Source organism: Musca autumnalis, unplaced genomic scaffold (genome assembly GCF_047663935.1).
Source record: "Musca autumnalis isolate F117 unplaced genomic scaffold, ASM4766393v1 scaffold_1, whole genome shotgun sequence".
Classification (NCBI taxonomy): Eukaryota; Metazoa; Arthropoda; class Insecta; order Diptera; family Muscidae; genus Musca; species Musca autumnalis.
Genome location: NW_027411644.1, coordinates 52,682,398 through 52,698,874, shown reverse-complemented (window position 1 = coordinate 52,698,874; position 16,477 = coordinate 52,682,398). Strand labels below are relative to the sequence as shown.

General features: G+C 30.8%; 1 protein-coding gene across 4 annotated transcripts in view; it reads right to left on the bottom strand.

The window, feature by feature from the left end:
• Rim (Rab3 interacting molecule) overlaps nt 1-16,477 on the bottom strand; it is a 282,788-nt gene that overhangs the window by 69,485 nt on the left and 196,826 nt on the right. For all 4 annotated transcript variants that reach the window (XM_073974159.1, XM_073974170.1, XM_073974180.1 and 1 more), the window contains 2 exons: nt 8,158-8,280; nt 7,438-7,612 (listed from right to left, as the gene is read on the bottom strand). In XM_073974159.1, the coding sequence (XP_073830260.1) occupies nt 7,438-7,612; nt 8,158-8,280 (298 nt within the window). The remainder of the gene's footprint in view (nt 1-7,437; nt 7,613-8,157; nt 8,281-16,477) is intronic.

Below are 16,477 nucleotides of genomic sequence, written 5' to 3'. Positions count from 1 at the left end.
GCTGCTGCTTTGGATTGGTTAACCGCAGATAGTTGCGGATGGTCATAGCGAATGGGGAAAAGGGTCAGGTGACTGTTTACCAATAGTTTGTTTTTAAAAACGCGATTTTTATATGTTAAGTTTTGATCAACTTTTGGCCTATATTACCCGTATGTGCGCCGATTCACATTAGTTCAATGATATGGGACCTACATAGGAAATGTCGCCTACATTACACTTCCGGGCTTGTAAATCGAACCGCAGACTTTATGAGCGCAAGGCGGACGTGCTCACCAAGCATGGTAAAGTAATTGGGAACATATCTTCATTGTTGAAACGCATCCAACCAAAGCTGGGATACTCATCAGTACAATTAAAATAAAAAACGGGAAAGTGCATCATAATAAAGGTGATATTTTCCTCATCCATTGTAGGACTTTCCCGGGTTTTTCACTACTAAAAGCGGAGACATTGGCATAAGAACAAAACTTTTAATTTTTGTCCACATAAGTTTTTTTGCCCATTCCGGCTCTTGAATATTGTTCGACCATCACCAAACTCAATATGCTTCTTCCTTTCTGGGAGCCCTATTAACCACCAAAATATCGTGACGATCCTATCAAAATTGCGACTCGTAGCTTGATTACAAAAAATGGAAAAATTGGATGCATTACCGATTTTTGCGATATCTCCGTTGTATGACCACCCACGCCAATATATTTTGCAATCATGTAAAGGAAATCTTATCTTCTTCCATTGACGGGCTTTCCTTTTGGAATACGCATATGGAATTCGCATATGTATAAAACGTTGAATGTTCTCCACATAAGCTTTTTGACCATTCCGGTCCCTGAATATTATCCGACCATCACCAACATTACTAGGCTTCTCTTTCTGTGAGATCCGATCAAAAGTCAGACTTGTAGCGTGATTTAAAAACGGGAAAAATGGGATGTACTACCGACTATTGTGATATTTCTGTTATTTCGCCACCTACGCCAACCTATTTTGCATCATTGCAAAGATGGGATTGCCTACTTTTACAGTCAGGCTTTTTTGTAGTTGGTTGTTTGCTTCAAATTAGATCGGTTTGATAGCTGCAGACCAAAACCCAAGAAATTTTTTTAAAAGAAATGTGACCTTGGCGATTTTGACCTTGCATATGAAGTTTGATGGATTATATGTGTTCACAATTTTTGTTCCTTAAGATAAGATCTACAACTTTGCCTCTGAGATAAATTCAAAATTCCTAACAGTTTGGAAGATATAGTCTTGAAAAATGACCCATTTTTGCAAAAAGTATTGAACAGAGAACCTTTTTGAATAATAGTGGCTCGAAAAGACACAATTGCAACAACAATCCGAAATTTTGTTATATAGTCTAAATATGCAATATTTTTTTATAGAAGATATACAAAATAGAGAATTGCTGGGAGTTTATAGATTGTGGTAATTAACAAGATAATGGAGATAGCTGTCTGTGGTTTACATTATTATGAAATTGCTAAACGCAACTTGTTCTGTATTGTACTGGCTTCAGATCTGGTTTCGAGAACTTTATTTAGCTACAATATTTACTTTAACCCTTTAAATTCAATTATAATACGAAACATGATTTAATAATAACTTTATTAAGAACTAAAACAATAAAGCTTACCGACACGTTTCCTGGTATTTGTTTCTAAGGATAAAATTTAATATACATATGTATAGATATTTTTGGAATGGTGTAGCAAAACTTAAACTTGCAATAAAAATTATTAACTGGATTGTTAAAACAATTCGCATGCAATAACCAAATAAATGGAAAGGACAGAACCGAACGGGAACAAATTCTAGATAAAAATAAATATTGGAGCTTAAGAATTGGCAAATAGTATAATAATAAATGGTTTCAAAAAAATGACCCAAATAAGAGGGAGTTAAATATTTGTAAATAGGAAATAAATAAATTTTTAATGCTAGCGGGTTGTTTTCTTGCATAAATAATAATGAATGTGGTTAGAATAAGACGGCTACAATGAACTTAAATAGAGGATTTGGGTATCTTTTGTTTTCAATAAAAGGAAGCAATGAAATTTTTAACTAAAATTTACTTTTGTTTAGATAATTCTTAGGGAAAAAGCTTATCAAAGACATGGATTGGCAATTGGCTCTGCGTTATTGGGGTATGGGGAACGTTACGGATGAGGTCTAAAGTGTTTGTTAGAGCCAGTAATAGAATCCTGTGAAAGCTTTTTCCAAGAATTATCATTGGCTTATCATTCGGAATTACAATTTTTATAATTGTCAGCCAAAGTAAAAGCCTAAAAATACGTATCGACTTTGGATTGTTTGGAATTTCAAATTGAATTAAAACATATTTTTTGAAATAATATATTTTATAGGGGAAGTTAGTTGTTTATATGTTATTGTTGGAAAAAATTTGTAGCTGTTGTTGTTGTTTTTGTAAATAGTCGTTTTCTCGGTATACCCTGCATCACTGCATACAACATATAAAGAATTTTCGTAATAAGTTGGTGTTCGAAGCTGAAATGAGCGGTTTTTGGAAAATGGAAATATCGAAAAATCACAAACTCTTGGACATCAAAAATCAGATATAAACGATCCTAACCTCTTTTATAGATAGTATACCACCAAAGGGTTGTTGTAATAGATAGAAGACCTTATGTAAGGGATTTCTCCTAAAGGGGTCTTATACACATATATATAGAACACCTTCTAAAGGGGCTTTCCATGCATAGAAATTATCTCCTAAAGGGCCTTCTGTAGATAGAAGGCCGCCTAAAGGGGTCCTCTGTGCATAGAACACCTCCTATAGATTTAAGACTTCCTAATGGGACCGTCTGAACACAGAAGACATCCTAAAGGGAGCACACCTCATAAAGGAATCATCTATAGATTGAAGACCTCCTAAAAGGGTCTTCTATAGATAGAAGACCTCCTTAAGGTATTTTCTATGTATAGAAGACCTCCTTAAGGGTATTCTATAGATAGAAGACTCCCTCAAGGGGTCTTCAAAAGGGATCGTCCATAGATAGAACACCTCCTAAAGGGGTCTTCTATACATAGAAGACCTTCTATGGATAGAAGACCTCCTTAAGGTGTCTTCTATGAATAGAAGACCTCCTTAAGGTGTCTTCTATGGATAGAAAACCTCCTAAAGGGGTCTTCTATAGATAGAAGACCTCCTAAAGGGACCTTCTACAGATAGAAAACCTCCTAAATGTGTCTTCTATAGATGGATTACTTCCTAAAGGGGTCTTCTAAAGATGGGAGACTTCACAAAGGGGTCTTCTATAGATAGAACACCTCCTAAAGGGATCTTCTATAAATAGAAGACCTCCTAAAGGGATCTTCTATAGATAGAAGACCTCCTAAAGGGGTATTTTATAGATAGAAGACCTCCTAAAGGGATCTTCTATAGATAGAAGACCTCCTAAAGGGGTATTTTATAGATAGAAGACCTCCTAAAGGGGTCCTCTATAGATAGAAGACCTCCTAAAGGGATCTTCTATAGATAGAAAACCTCCTCAAGGGGTCTTCTATAGATAGAAGACCTCCTAAAGGTGTCTTCTATAGATGGATTACTTCCTAAAGGGGTCTTCTAAAGATGGGAGACTTCATAAAGGGGTCTTCTATAGATAGAACACCTCCTAAAGGGGCCTTCTATAGATAGAAGACCTCCTAAAGGGGTCTTCTACAGATAGAAGACCTCCTAAAGGGATCTTCTATAGATAGAAAACCTCCTAAAGGGGTCTTCTATAGATAGAAAACTTCCTAAAGGGGTCTTCTATAGATAGAAGACCTCCTAAAGGTGTCTTCTATAGATGGATTACTTCCTAAAGGGGTCTTCTAAAGATGGGAGACTTCATAAAGGGGTCTTCTATAGATAGAACACCTCCTAAAGGGATCTTCTATAAATAGAAGACCTCCTAAAGGGATGTTCTATAGATAGAAGACCTCCTAAAGGGGTCTTTTATAGATAGAAGACCTACTAAAGGGGTCCTCTATAGATAGAAGACCTTCTAAAGGGGCCTTCTATAGATAGAAAACCTCCTAAAGGGGCCTTCTATAGATAGAAGACCTCCTAAAGGGGTCTTCTATAGATAGAATACCTCCTAAAGGGGTCTTCTATAGATAGAAGTCCTCCTAAAGGGGTCGTCTATAAATAGAAGACCTCGTAAAGGGGTCTTCTATAGATAGAAGACCTCCTAAAGGTGTCTTCTATAGATGGAAGACTTCCTAAAAGGGACCTTCTTCTTCTATAGATAAAGACCTCCTAAATGTGTCCTCTGTAGATGGAAGTCCTCCTAAAGGTGTCCTCTATAGATAGAAGACTTCCTAAAGGGGTCTTCAATAGATAGAACACCTCGTAGAGGGGTCTTCTATAGATAGAACACCTCCTAAAGTGGTCTTCTGTAGATAGAAGCCCTCCTAAAGGGGTCTTCTGTAAATAGAAGACTTCCTATATGGGATTTCTATACATAGAATTTCTGCTAAAGTAGTCTTCTATACAAAGAAAACCTCCTAAAGGTGTCTTCTATAGATAGAAGACTTCCTAAAGGGGTCTTCTATAGATAGAATACCTCCTAAAGGGGTCTTCTGTAGATAGAACACCTCCTAGAGGGGTCTTCTATAGATAGAAAACTTCCTAAAGGGGTCTTCTGAAGATAGAATACCTCCTAAGCCGGTCTTCTGTAGAAAGAAGCCCTCCTAAAGGGGGCTATACATAGAATTGCTACTAAGGGGGTCTTCTATACATAGAAGACCTCCTAAAGGGGTCTTCTATAGATAGAAGACCTCCTAAAGGATTCTTTTATAGATAGAAGCCCCCATCAAGGGGCTTGTATAAATAGAAGACCTCCTAAAGGTATCTTCTATAGATGGAGGACTTTCTAAAGGGGTCTTCTATAGACAAAACACCTCCTTAAGGGATCTTCTTTAGATAGAAGACCTCCTATAGTGGTCTTCTATAGATAGAAGACTTCCTAAAGGGGTCTTGTATAGATAGAAGATAGAAGACCTCCTAAAGGATCTTCTATAGATGGAACACCTGTTAAAGGATCCTTCTATGGATAGAAGACATCTTTAAGGGATCATCTATAGATACAAGACCTCCTAAAGGGGTCTTCTATAGATATAAGACCTCCTAAAAAAGTCTTGTATAGATAGAAGACCTCCTAAAGGTGTCTTCTATAGATGGAAGACCTCTTAAAGGGGTGTTCTATAGATAGAAGACCTCCTAAAGGGGTCTTCTATAGATAGAAGACCTCCTAAAGGGGTCTTCTATAGATAGAAGACCTCCTAAAGGTGTCTTCTATAGATGGAAGACTTCCTAAAAGGGGCCTTCTATAGATAGAACACCTCCTAGAGATAGAAGACTTCCTAAAGGGGTCTTCTATAGATAGAAGACCTCCTCAAGGGGTCTTCTGTAGATAGAAGCCCTCCTATAAGGGATTTTGTAAATATAATTGCTGCTAAAGGTGTCTTCTAAAATAGAAGACCTCCTATCTATAGACAGAAGACCCCCTAAAGGAGTCTTCTATAGATAGACCACCTCCTAATGGGGTCTTCTATAGATATAAGACCTCCTAAAAAAGTCTTGTATAGATAGAAGACCTAAAGGTGTCTTCTATAGATGGAAGACTTCCTAAAAGGGGCCTTCTATAGATAGAACACCTCCTAGAGATAGAAGACTTCCTAAAGGGGTCTTCTATAGATAGAAGACCTCCTCAAGGGGTCTTCTGTAGATAGAAGCCCTCCTATAGGGGATTTTGTACATATAATTGCTGCTAAAGGTGTCTTCTAAAATAGAAGACCTCCTATCTATAGACAGAAGACCCCCTAAAGGAGTCTTCTATAGATAGAACACCTCCTAAAGGGATCTTCTATAGATAGAAGGCCTCCTAAAGGGGTCTTATATAGATAGAAGACCTCCTAAAGGTGTCCCCTATAGATAGAAGACTTCCTAAAGGGGATTCCTATAGACATAACACCTCCTAGAGGGGTCTTTTATAGATAGAACACCTCCTAAAGTGGTCTTCTGAAGATAGAATACCTCCTAAGCCGGTCTTCTGTAGATAGAAGCCCTCCAAAAGGGGTCTTCTGTAGATAGAAGACCTTCTAAAGGTGTCTTATATAGATAGAAGACCTCCTAAAGGTGTCTTCTATAGATAGAAGACCTTTTAAAGGTGTCTTCTATAGATAGAAGACTTCCTGAAGGGGTCTATGGATAGAAGACCTCCTTAAGATGTCTCCTGTGGAAAGAAGACCTCCTTAAGGGATCTTCTTTAGATAGAAGATTCCCTTAAGGGGTGTTCTATAGGTAGAAGACCTCCTAAAGGGGACTTCTATAGATAGAAGACCTCCTAAAGGGGTCTTCTATAGATAGAAGACCTCCTAAAGGGGTCTTCTATAGATAGAAGACCTCCTAAAGGGGTCTTCTATAGATAGAAGACCTCCTAAAGGGATAGTCTATAGATAGAAGACTTCTTAAAGGATACTCTATACTTAGAAGACCTCCTAAAAGGATCTTCTATAGATAGAAGAACTTCTGAATGCTTCGAAGAGGTGTCTTCTATGTATAGAGGGCCTCCTACAGGTGTCTTCTATAGACGGAAGACATCATAAAGGGGGTTTTCTATAGATAGAAACCCTCCGTAAGGTGTCATTTGTATCAAAAACGGCTCCAACTGGAGCCTTGTTCCTAAACAAGACATTCATCCATGGTTCGAAGCGACAATTTCGAAGGTCATATGTTGCCTTTAGAAGACATCAATGAGTCTTCTGTTGACTGCGTTTGTCTATGTAAGACCACAAAATATCTTCTGTTAACTATGGGGGACTTCAAGTGTTCTGCGGTTGTTGATGAAAGACTTCAACATGTTATATGTTGTTTATAGAAAATTCGTTCGGGTGTCGCTAATTACAAAAGTGTGGGTTATATATGTATTCTTCCCAGCATCGGAGATCTTTTGATTACGATATGCAGTGATGCAGGGTATTTAACTATCAGCTTTGCCGATAACGACCGTGTTTAATTATTTTTGGAATTAGTTTTTTGGCTTGGAATTTTTTGTTTTTGGGATATTTGTTGTTGGTTAACGCAGTTTTTGTTCTTTACGACTTAGGAATGTGGTTGTTGTAAATGGTTTCGCAAATTTATATACCAAATATAATAAATATATTTATTTTATTATTGTTATTAAATGCTTATAGATTAAGTCTTAAATATAAATACAAAAAAGCTTATTTCACAGCTTTAGGCTTGGTTAAGCTTTTATGTTGAATTTGAATATTTGTACAAGACTTAAGCGCTAATGTTTATCATCGTTATAGTTGAGTAGAAATATAAACGAATAAAAAAAAAATAAAAAGATACAAAATAGTTTCAAAAATAACTAAGAAAAAAACTTAAAGGAAAAATAAAATATATAGTAGTATTTATTTGCGAACCTGTCCCCGCTATCGGCTCCAGTATTTGGACCTAAGCCATCTGGACCACCATCGGCTTCAGAAGATGAGCCACGCGACAGTACCCCTCGTATCTCACCTGGTATTACTTCTTCACTGCGATTCACCGTAAATGAGCTTTTTCCCTTCTTTCCAAAGCCCATACGTCTTTTACGACCTTTTCGTTATATTTTTGAAATTGGTTAGTTTTTTTTCAGGTATAAATATTTTTTTTTGTTTATAAACAAATACTAAATGATTTTAGGTGGTTTGTTTTGTTGTTTTTGTTAAATGCAATATTTAAACATTCAAATTGGTTGTGGTTAGAAAACGAATTTTGTTAAGCGAACGATTTTGTTAGTATTGTTTTTAGTAACTCAACTAAAGGAAAGTTTAGTGAAATTAAAACTTAAAAATATTTTATTGAAATAAATTATTTGAAAATGAGTTCTAACTGAATGCCAAACTAAATAAGAAAATTAAAACATTTAATTGGTAAAATATAATTAATTGTTTTTAAAAAATACGATTGATTTTTTTTTCTCAAAACAAATAACGGCCACGAAGTTTCTACAATAGCTTATGTGTTTTTTTTTTTTTGTTTTAAGTAGTGGTATGATTTGAAATTTTGTGGTTTACTTAGTTCATTTTTTTTCTTATATACAAAAGTAAACTGTTAGATAAAAGTGAACAGAATTTTGGAACATAACAAAACGCTCATACCTGTTGCCGACAGCTGTGATGTGGAATTCGATTTTTTACCCATGCCACTGCCACTTTTGGGGGAACGTTCTTGGTCCGCAGCACCTTTTTTACGATCTTGCGCCGTATCGGATAGACTGCCATCTGTGAGAGAGAGAAATGTAAACATTAATATTAAAATATAAAAAAATATTTAAAAAACACAGAAAAGAGAATAAGTCAGCTCAGCCGACCCTCAGCCTATGACTGTACAAGATCTCTTAAAAGGAGTAATTTATAAGTCGAGCTAAAGGCCCTTTTTATAGATAGACCTCTATAGTAGAACATCTTTTAGATAGAAGTACTAACAAATGGGTCTTATAAAGACCGAAGACCTCCTAAATGGGAAATGGGTCTCCCATGGAGAGGAAACTTCCTAAAGAATTCTTTGATAATTTTATTTTTTATTTTAATTGTACATTTAATGTTAATTTTAGTATTAATTTTAATTTTAATTATAATTTTTATTTTAATTATAAATTTAATGTTAGTTATAATTATATATTTGATTTTAATTTTATTATTAAATTGTTAATGTTAATTATATTTTTATTTGATTTTAAATTTAAATTTAACTTTAATTTAAATTTTAATTTAGTATTCGTTTTCATTTTAATTTCAATATTAATTTCAATTTTAATTTTAATTTTCATTATAATTTTAATTTTGATTTATATTCTAATTTAAATTCAAATTTGATTTTTAATTTAAATTTTAATCTTAATTTTAATTGTTACTTTAATTTTGATTTTACATTTTAATTTGAATTTTCAATTTCTATCTAAATTTTAATTTTTAAATTTATAATTTAAATTTAGTTTTTATTAATTTTCTCGTTTAGAGTTAAGCTGGATGATCGGAAGTTATTTGCAAGTGAAAAAGGAAAGCCAAAGACTCGAACCCACATAGTCACCAAATTACGTTACCTGGGTTCTCTGGTGGTAAAGCAGATCTTCAAACGTATCGACTATGTAGTGGCTTCTCTGTCCTAGAACTTTTCGTTTTTCAAATGCAAATGTGTTTTATACATTTACGCGGATATTTGGCCGCTGACAACATGCTTGAAAACATATCAAAAATGTTGTCACGGCGTGTTAGCGTTCAAAGCCAACACTCATAACTTCAAAGGCTGCGCAAAAAAGCGTTTGTCGTGAAGAAAATACATTTCAGCGGCCAAATATCCACGTTAATGTATAAAACACATTTGCATTTGAAAAACGAAAAGTTCTAGGACAGAGAAGCCACTACATAGTCGATACGTCCGAAGATCTGCTTTACCACCAGTGAAACCAGGTAACGTAATTTGGTGACTATGTGGGTTCGAGTCCTTGGCTTTCCTTTTTCACTTGCAAATAATTTCCGATCATCAAGCTTAACTCTAAACGAGAAAATTAATAAAAAATCATTAAAACTGATCTTCCCCTAAAAGGCAAAATATCAAAAATTAAATTTATTTAAATTAATTTATTAGGATTAAAGTTAAATTAAAATTACATTTAATTTAAATTTTGATTAATTTTAGTGTAAATTTTAACTTTAATTTTAATATCAGTTTTCATTTTAATTAATTAATTAATTAATTAATTATTTTTTTTTAATATTAATTTCAATGTAATTAATATTTTAATAAGTAATTTTTAATTTGAATTTAATTGTTAGTATGAACTTTATTTGAAATTTAAATTTAAAATTTAATTTTATTTGTAATTTTTGTCCTTATTTTAATTTAATTTTTAATATTAATTTTTATTTTAGTTTTTATTTACATTTTAATTTAAATTTTTATTTTAATTTAAACTTTAATTTTACTAAAAATTAAATTTGAATATTAATCTTAATTCTAATATGAATTTAATTTTAATTAAAGGTTGTATTTTAATTTTGAGTTATATTTTAATTTTAATTCCAATTTCAATTTCAATTTTATTTTTAATTTTGGTTTTTATTTTAATATTAATTTTAAATTCAATTTAAAATTTTATCTTATACTAAATTTTAATCTAAATGTCAATATAAAGTTCAATTATAATCTTAATCTTAATTTTAATTCTAGTTCTAATTTTAAATTTAATTGTACTTTTATTTTAAATCTTAATTTCAATTTTAATCTAAATTTGGCTAGGCCATATAATAAGAATGAGCGCTAAAAAGGCGTATAAATTCAAGCCACATGGCGGTGCACGCAGAATTGGCAGGCCAAAGAATAAATGGCGCAAACAAGTGGATGATGAGATGACAAGGCGCGGTAATCCAAAAAGCGAAGCACAAAACAGAGAGAATTGGAGATCTTTTCTTAGTTCGGTCTATGGAACAAATGTTTTGTAATGGGACAGCTAATAAAGTAAGTAATCTAAATTTTAATTTTTATCTTAATTTTAATTCTAAATTTATTTAAATTAAAATTTTAATCTAAAGTTTATTTAAATTAAAATTATAATTAAAAATAAAATTAAAATTAAAAGAAACATTAAAATTTTAATTTAAATAAATTTAGAATTAAAATTAAAGTATAAATTAAAATAAGAATAAAAAACTTTAATTATAATTTTAATTTACATTTTTGTTTTAATTTAAATTTACATCTTAATTTTTTTTTTTAAATTTCAATTTAAATGTTACTTTAAATTTTAAGTTTAGTTTTAATTTAAAATGTATTCAAATTATAATCTTAATTATAATTTTGAAATTTGATGTTAATTTTAATTATTAAATTTAATTTTAATTTTCATTAATATCAATTTTAATGTTATATTTAACTTTAAGTTTAACATTAGTTTTAATTTTACATTTATTTAGTTTTAATATTAATTTTAATGTACATAATTAATTTTTTAAAAGTTAATTTTTAATTTGAATTTTATTGTTAGTATGAACTTTATTTTTAATTTAAATTTCAAAATTAATTTTAATTTTTATCTTAATTTTAATTTAATTATTAATAGTAATTTTTATTTTAGTTTTAATTTACTTTAGATTCACTTTGGCAGTTTTGTTGTGATGTGTGTTTACTTTTTATTTTTAAAGTAAGACCCAGCTTAATCACAGATTGGTTGTTTTCAAATTTTAAAAACAACAAGTTTTTAAAGTGGGGTAGTTAAAATTGATTTACTTTAGAGAAGGGCAGAGAATACTAGTTTCGTCCAACGCCACTTGGACTCATCAGTTCTCCTAGTTCTTTGCATTGAAGCAAAGAACTCTTCTCCAATTTTAGGACGACTAGAGCTCAAGAATAAATGTGACCGACGAATTCGTTTAAATGCGAATTCAATAGAAACATTCAAAAATTCTCGTAGCCGCATATGCAAACCAAATTAATTGGGGAAGAGTTCTTGGCTTCAATGCAAAGAACTTAGAGAACTTGTCCAAGTGGCGTTGGACGAAACTAGTATTCTCTGCCCTTCCCTAAAGTAAATCTATTTTAACTACCCCACTTTAAAAACTTGTTGTTTTTAAAATTCGAAAACAACAAATCTGTGATTAACCTGGGTCTTACTTTAAGAATAAAAAGTTTTAATTTACATTTTAATTTAAATTTTTATTTTAATTTAAACTCGTCCTAAAATTGGGGAAGAGTTCTTGGCTTCAATGCAAAGAACTAAGAGAACTTGTCCAAGTGGCGTTGGACGAAACTAGTATTCTCTGCCCTTCCCTAAAGTAAATCTATTTTAACTACCCCACTTTAAAAACTTGTTGTTTTTAAAATTAGAAAACAACAAATCTGTGAATAAGCTGGGTCTTACTTTAAAAATAAAAAGTTTTAATTTAAATTTTTATTTTAATTTAAACATTAATTGTACTAATAATTAAATTTGAATATTAATCCTAATTTTAATATGAATTTAATTTTAATTACAGGTTGAATTTTAATTTTTTTTTAATTTCGTGTTATATTTTAATTTCAATTCCAGTTTCAATTTTATTTTTATTTTTAATTCTGGTTTTTATTTTAATATTAATATTAATGTTAAATTTAATTTTAATTTTAAATTCAATTTAAATTTTTATCTTATACATAATTTTAAACTAAATTTCAATATAAAGTTCAATTATAATCTTAATTTTTATTCTAGTTCTAATTATAATTTTAAATTTAATTGTACTTTTATTTTAAATCTTAATTTCAATTTTAATCTAAATTTTAATTTTTATCTTAATTTTGGTTTATATTTTAATTTTAATTCTATTTAAAAAATATTTTAATTAAAATTTTAATGTTTCTTTCAGTTTTAATTTTATTTTTAATAATAATTTTTATTTAAATAAACTCTAAATTAAAATTATAATTAAAAATAAAACTAAAATTAAAGAAACATTAAAATTTTAATTTAAATAAATTTAGAATTAAAATTAAAGTATAAATTAAAATCAAGATAAAAAAACTGTAATTATACCTTTAATTTAAATTTTAGTTTTAGATTAAATTTATATCCTAATTTTAAATTTCATTTTTATACCCTCAGCCTTTAGGCTAAAGAGGGTATTTACACTTTGATACGACCAAAAATGTGCCTCATCGAAATAATGGTTTTACTTTAAATTTTAAGTTTAGTTTTAATTTAAAATGTATTCAAATTATAATCTTAATTATAATTTTGAAATTTGATGTTAATTTTAATTATTAAATTTAATTTTAATTTTCATTAATATCAATTTTAATGTTATATTTAACTTTAAGTTTAACATTAGTTTTAATTTTACATTTATTTAGTTTTAATATTAATTTTAATGTACATAATTAATTTTTTAAAAGTTAATTTTTAATTTGAATTTTATTGTTAGTATGAACTTTATTTTTAATTTAAATTTCAAAATTAATTTTAATTTTTATCTTAATTTTAATTTAATTATTAATAGTAATTTTTATTTTAGTTTTAATTTACTTTAGATTCACTTTGGCAGTTTTGTTGTGATGTGTGTTTACTTTTTATTTTTAAAGTAAGACCCAGCTTAATCACAGATTGGTTGTTTTCAAATTTTAAAAACAACAAGTTTTTAAAGTGGGGTAGTTAAAATTGATTTACTTTAGAGAAGGGCAGAGAATACTAGTTTCGTCCAACGCCACTTGGACTCATCAGTTCTCCTAGTTCTTTGCATTGAAGCAAAGAACTCTTCTCCAATTTTAGGACGACTAGAGCTCAAGAATAAATGTGACCGACGAATTCGTTTAAATGCGAATTCAATAGAAACATTCAAAAATTCTCGTAGCCGCATATGCAAACCAAATTAATTGGGGAAGAGTTCTTGGCTTCAATGCAAAGAACTTAGAGAACTTGTCCAAGTGGCGTTGGACGAAACTAGTATTCTCTGCCCTTCCCTAAAGTAAATCTATTTTAACTACCCCACTTTAAAAACTTGTTGTTTTTAAAATTCGAAAACAACAAATCTGTGATTAACCTGGGTCTTACTTTAAGAATAAAAAGTTTTAATTTACATTTTAATTTAAATTTTTATTTTAATTTAAACTCGTCCTAAAATTGGGGAAGAGTTCTTGGCTTCAATGCAAAGAACTAAGAGAACTTGTCCAAGTGGCGTTGGACGAAACTAGTATTCTCTGCCCTTCCCTAAAGTAAATCTATTTTAACTACCCCACTTTAAAAACTTGTTGTTTTTAAAATTAGAAAACAACAAATCTGTGAATAAGCTGGGTCTTACTTTAAAAATAAAAAGTTTTAATTTAAATTTTTATTTTAATTTAAACATTAATTGTACTAATAATTAAATTTGAATATTAATCCTAATTTTAATATGAATTTAATTTTAATTACAGGTTGAATTTTAATTTTTTTTTAATTTCGTGTTATATTTTAATTTCAATTCCAGTTTCAATTTTATTTTTATTTTTAATTCTGGTTTTTATTTTAATATTAATATTAATGTTAAATTTAATTTTAATTTTAAATTCAATTTAAATTTTTATCTTATACATAATTTTAAACTAAATTTCAATATAAAGTTCAATTATAATCTTAATTTTTATTCTAGTTCTAATTATAATTTTAAATTTAATTGTACTTTTATTTTAAATCTTAATTTCAATTTTAATCTAAATTTTAATTTTTATCTTAATTTTGGTTTATATTTTAATTTTAATTCTATTTAAAAAATATTTTAATTAAAATTTTAATGTTTCTTTCAGTTTTAATTTTATTTTTAATAATAATTTTTATTTAAATAAACTCTAAATTAAAATTATAATTAAAAATAAAACTAAAATTAAAGAAACATTAAAATTTTAATTTAAATAAATTTAGAATTAAAATTAAAGTATAAATTAAAATCAAGATAAAAAAACTGTAATTATACCTTTAATTTAAATTTTAGTTTTAGATTAAATTTATATCCTAATTTTAAATTTCATTTTTATACCCTCAGCCTTTAGGCTAAAGAGGGTATTTACACTTTGATACGACCAAAAATGTGCCTCATCGAAATAATGGTTTTAGACCCCAAGTATGTTTGTACGATATCCGTTTCAGACAATTTTGAGTAGATCTAGCAATGTCCGTCCGTCTGTCTGTCTGTCTGTCTGTCGGTCTGTCTGGCTGGTGCGCACGATAACTCTCGAACGGATCAATCGATTCGGTTCAAATTTTGGGTATCGAAATATTTTGTCCATATTCGATTTAAGTTCGAAGATGGGCCATATAGGTCCACTCCTTCAGGTACCTCCCCCACAAATGTTCAAAAATTGTCGCAAAACTTGTGCGCACGATAACTCTTGCAGGGAATAACCGATTTGGTCCATACTTTGCACATCGTGTAATTTCTACCAAACTTAGATGAGGTTCAAATATGGACTCAATCGGTCCACTCCTTCGGGTACCTCCCACACAAAATTTCGAAAAAGTTCAGTTTAGGACCTGGTCTCGAATCGCTTTGATTTTTGTTTACGCAAGTTGTATTCGCTGTCCTCTATACGACGCTGTAAGTTTCATTAGGGGCAAGTCCATACTTCCTGAAAATAGTTTGAAAGTTACAAAAACCCCTATGACACCGTGTGTAGTGGTTGGAGCGCAAGATAACTCTCGAACGGATCTGCCGATTCGGTCCAAAACTTGGCTTTCGTAATATTTTGTCCAAACTTAGTTCAAGTTCAAAGATGGATTATATCGGTCCACTCCTTCCGGTACCTCCCCCACAAAAGTTCGAAAATGTTCGGAAAATTTGTGCGTACGATAACTCTTGAAGGGAGTAACCGATTTGGTCCATACTTTGCACATTATGAAATTTCTACCAGACTTAGATGAGGTTCTAATATGGATTCAATCGGTACACTCCTTCGAGTACCTCCCACACAAAGTTTCGGAAAAGTTCAGTTTAGGATCTGCTCTCGAATCGCCATGGTTTTTGTTGTAACATCTTGTATTCACTGTCCCCTATACGAATGTACAAGTTTCCTCAGGGGCAAGTCCATACTTCCTGAAAAAATAGCCTGAAAGTTGAAAAACAAACCCTATGACACCATGTTTATGGGTGGCAGCGCAAGATAATTCTTGAACGGGAATGCCATTTCCGGCCAAAATTTGGCCTTCGTAATATTGTTTCCAAACGTAGTTTAAGTTTGTAGATAAGCCATATCGGTCCACTCCTTCAGGTACCTACCCCACAAAAGTTCAAAAATATTCGGAAAAATTGTGCGCACGATAACTCTTGATGGGAGTAACCGATTTGGTCCATACTTTACACATTCTCATAATGTCTACCAGATATAGATCAGGTTCGAATATGGACTATATTTGTCCACTCCACCCCTTACCTCCCACACAAGATTTCTGATAAGTTCACTTTAAGTCCTGCTATTGAATCACTTTGATTTTTGTTGAAGCTGCCTCAATCACGATGGTAAAAGTTGTTTCAGGGGCAAGTCCATACTTCTTGAGAAAACAGCCCGTAGGGTGTAAAAACTCCCTATGGCACCCCATGGTCTATGTCGCTCCATTCCTTTAAGTACCTTTTCATCAAAATTTTTGAACTTTAATCCTAATCAACATTTTTGTCGGTTCATACGACCAAAATTTTAAAACCCCCTAAATACATAAGTTTGTTTGTGAAAAAAGTGTTTTAATTTGCACAGGCTGAGGGTATATCTCTGTCGGCTCAGCTGACTGATACTTTCTTACTTGTTAATGTTACGGAATGTTCGGAAAAATTATGCGCACGATAGCTCTTGATGGGAGTGACCGATTTGTTCCATACTTTACACATCCTAAAGTATCTACAAGATATAGGTCAGGTTCGAATATGGACTATATTTGTCCACTCCTTCGGGTACCTTCCACACAAAATTTTGAATAAATTCACT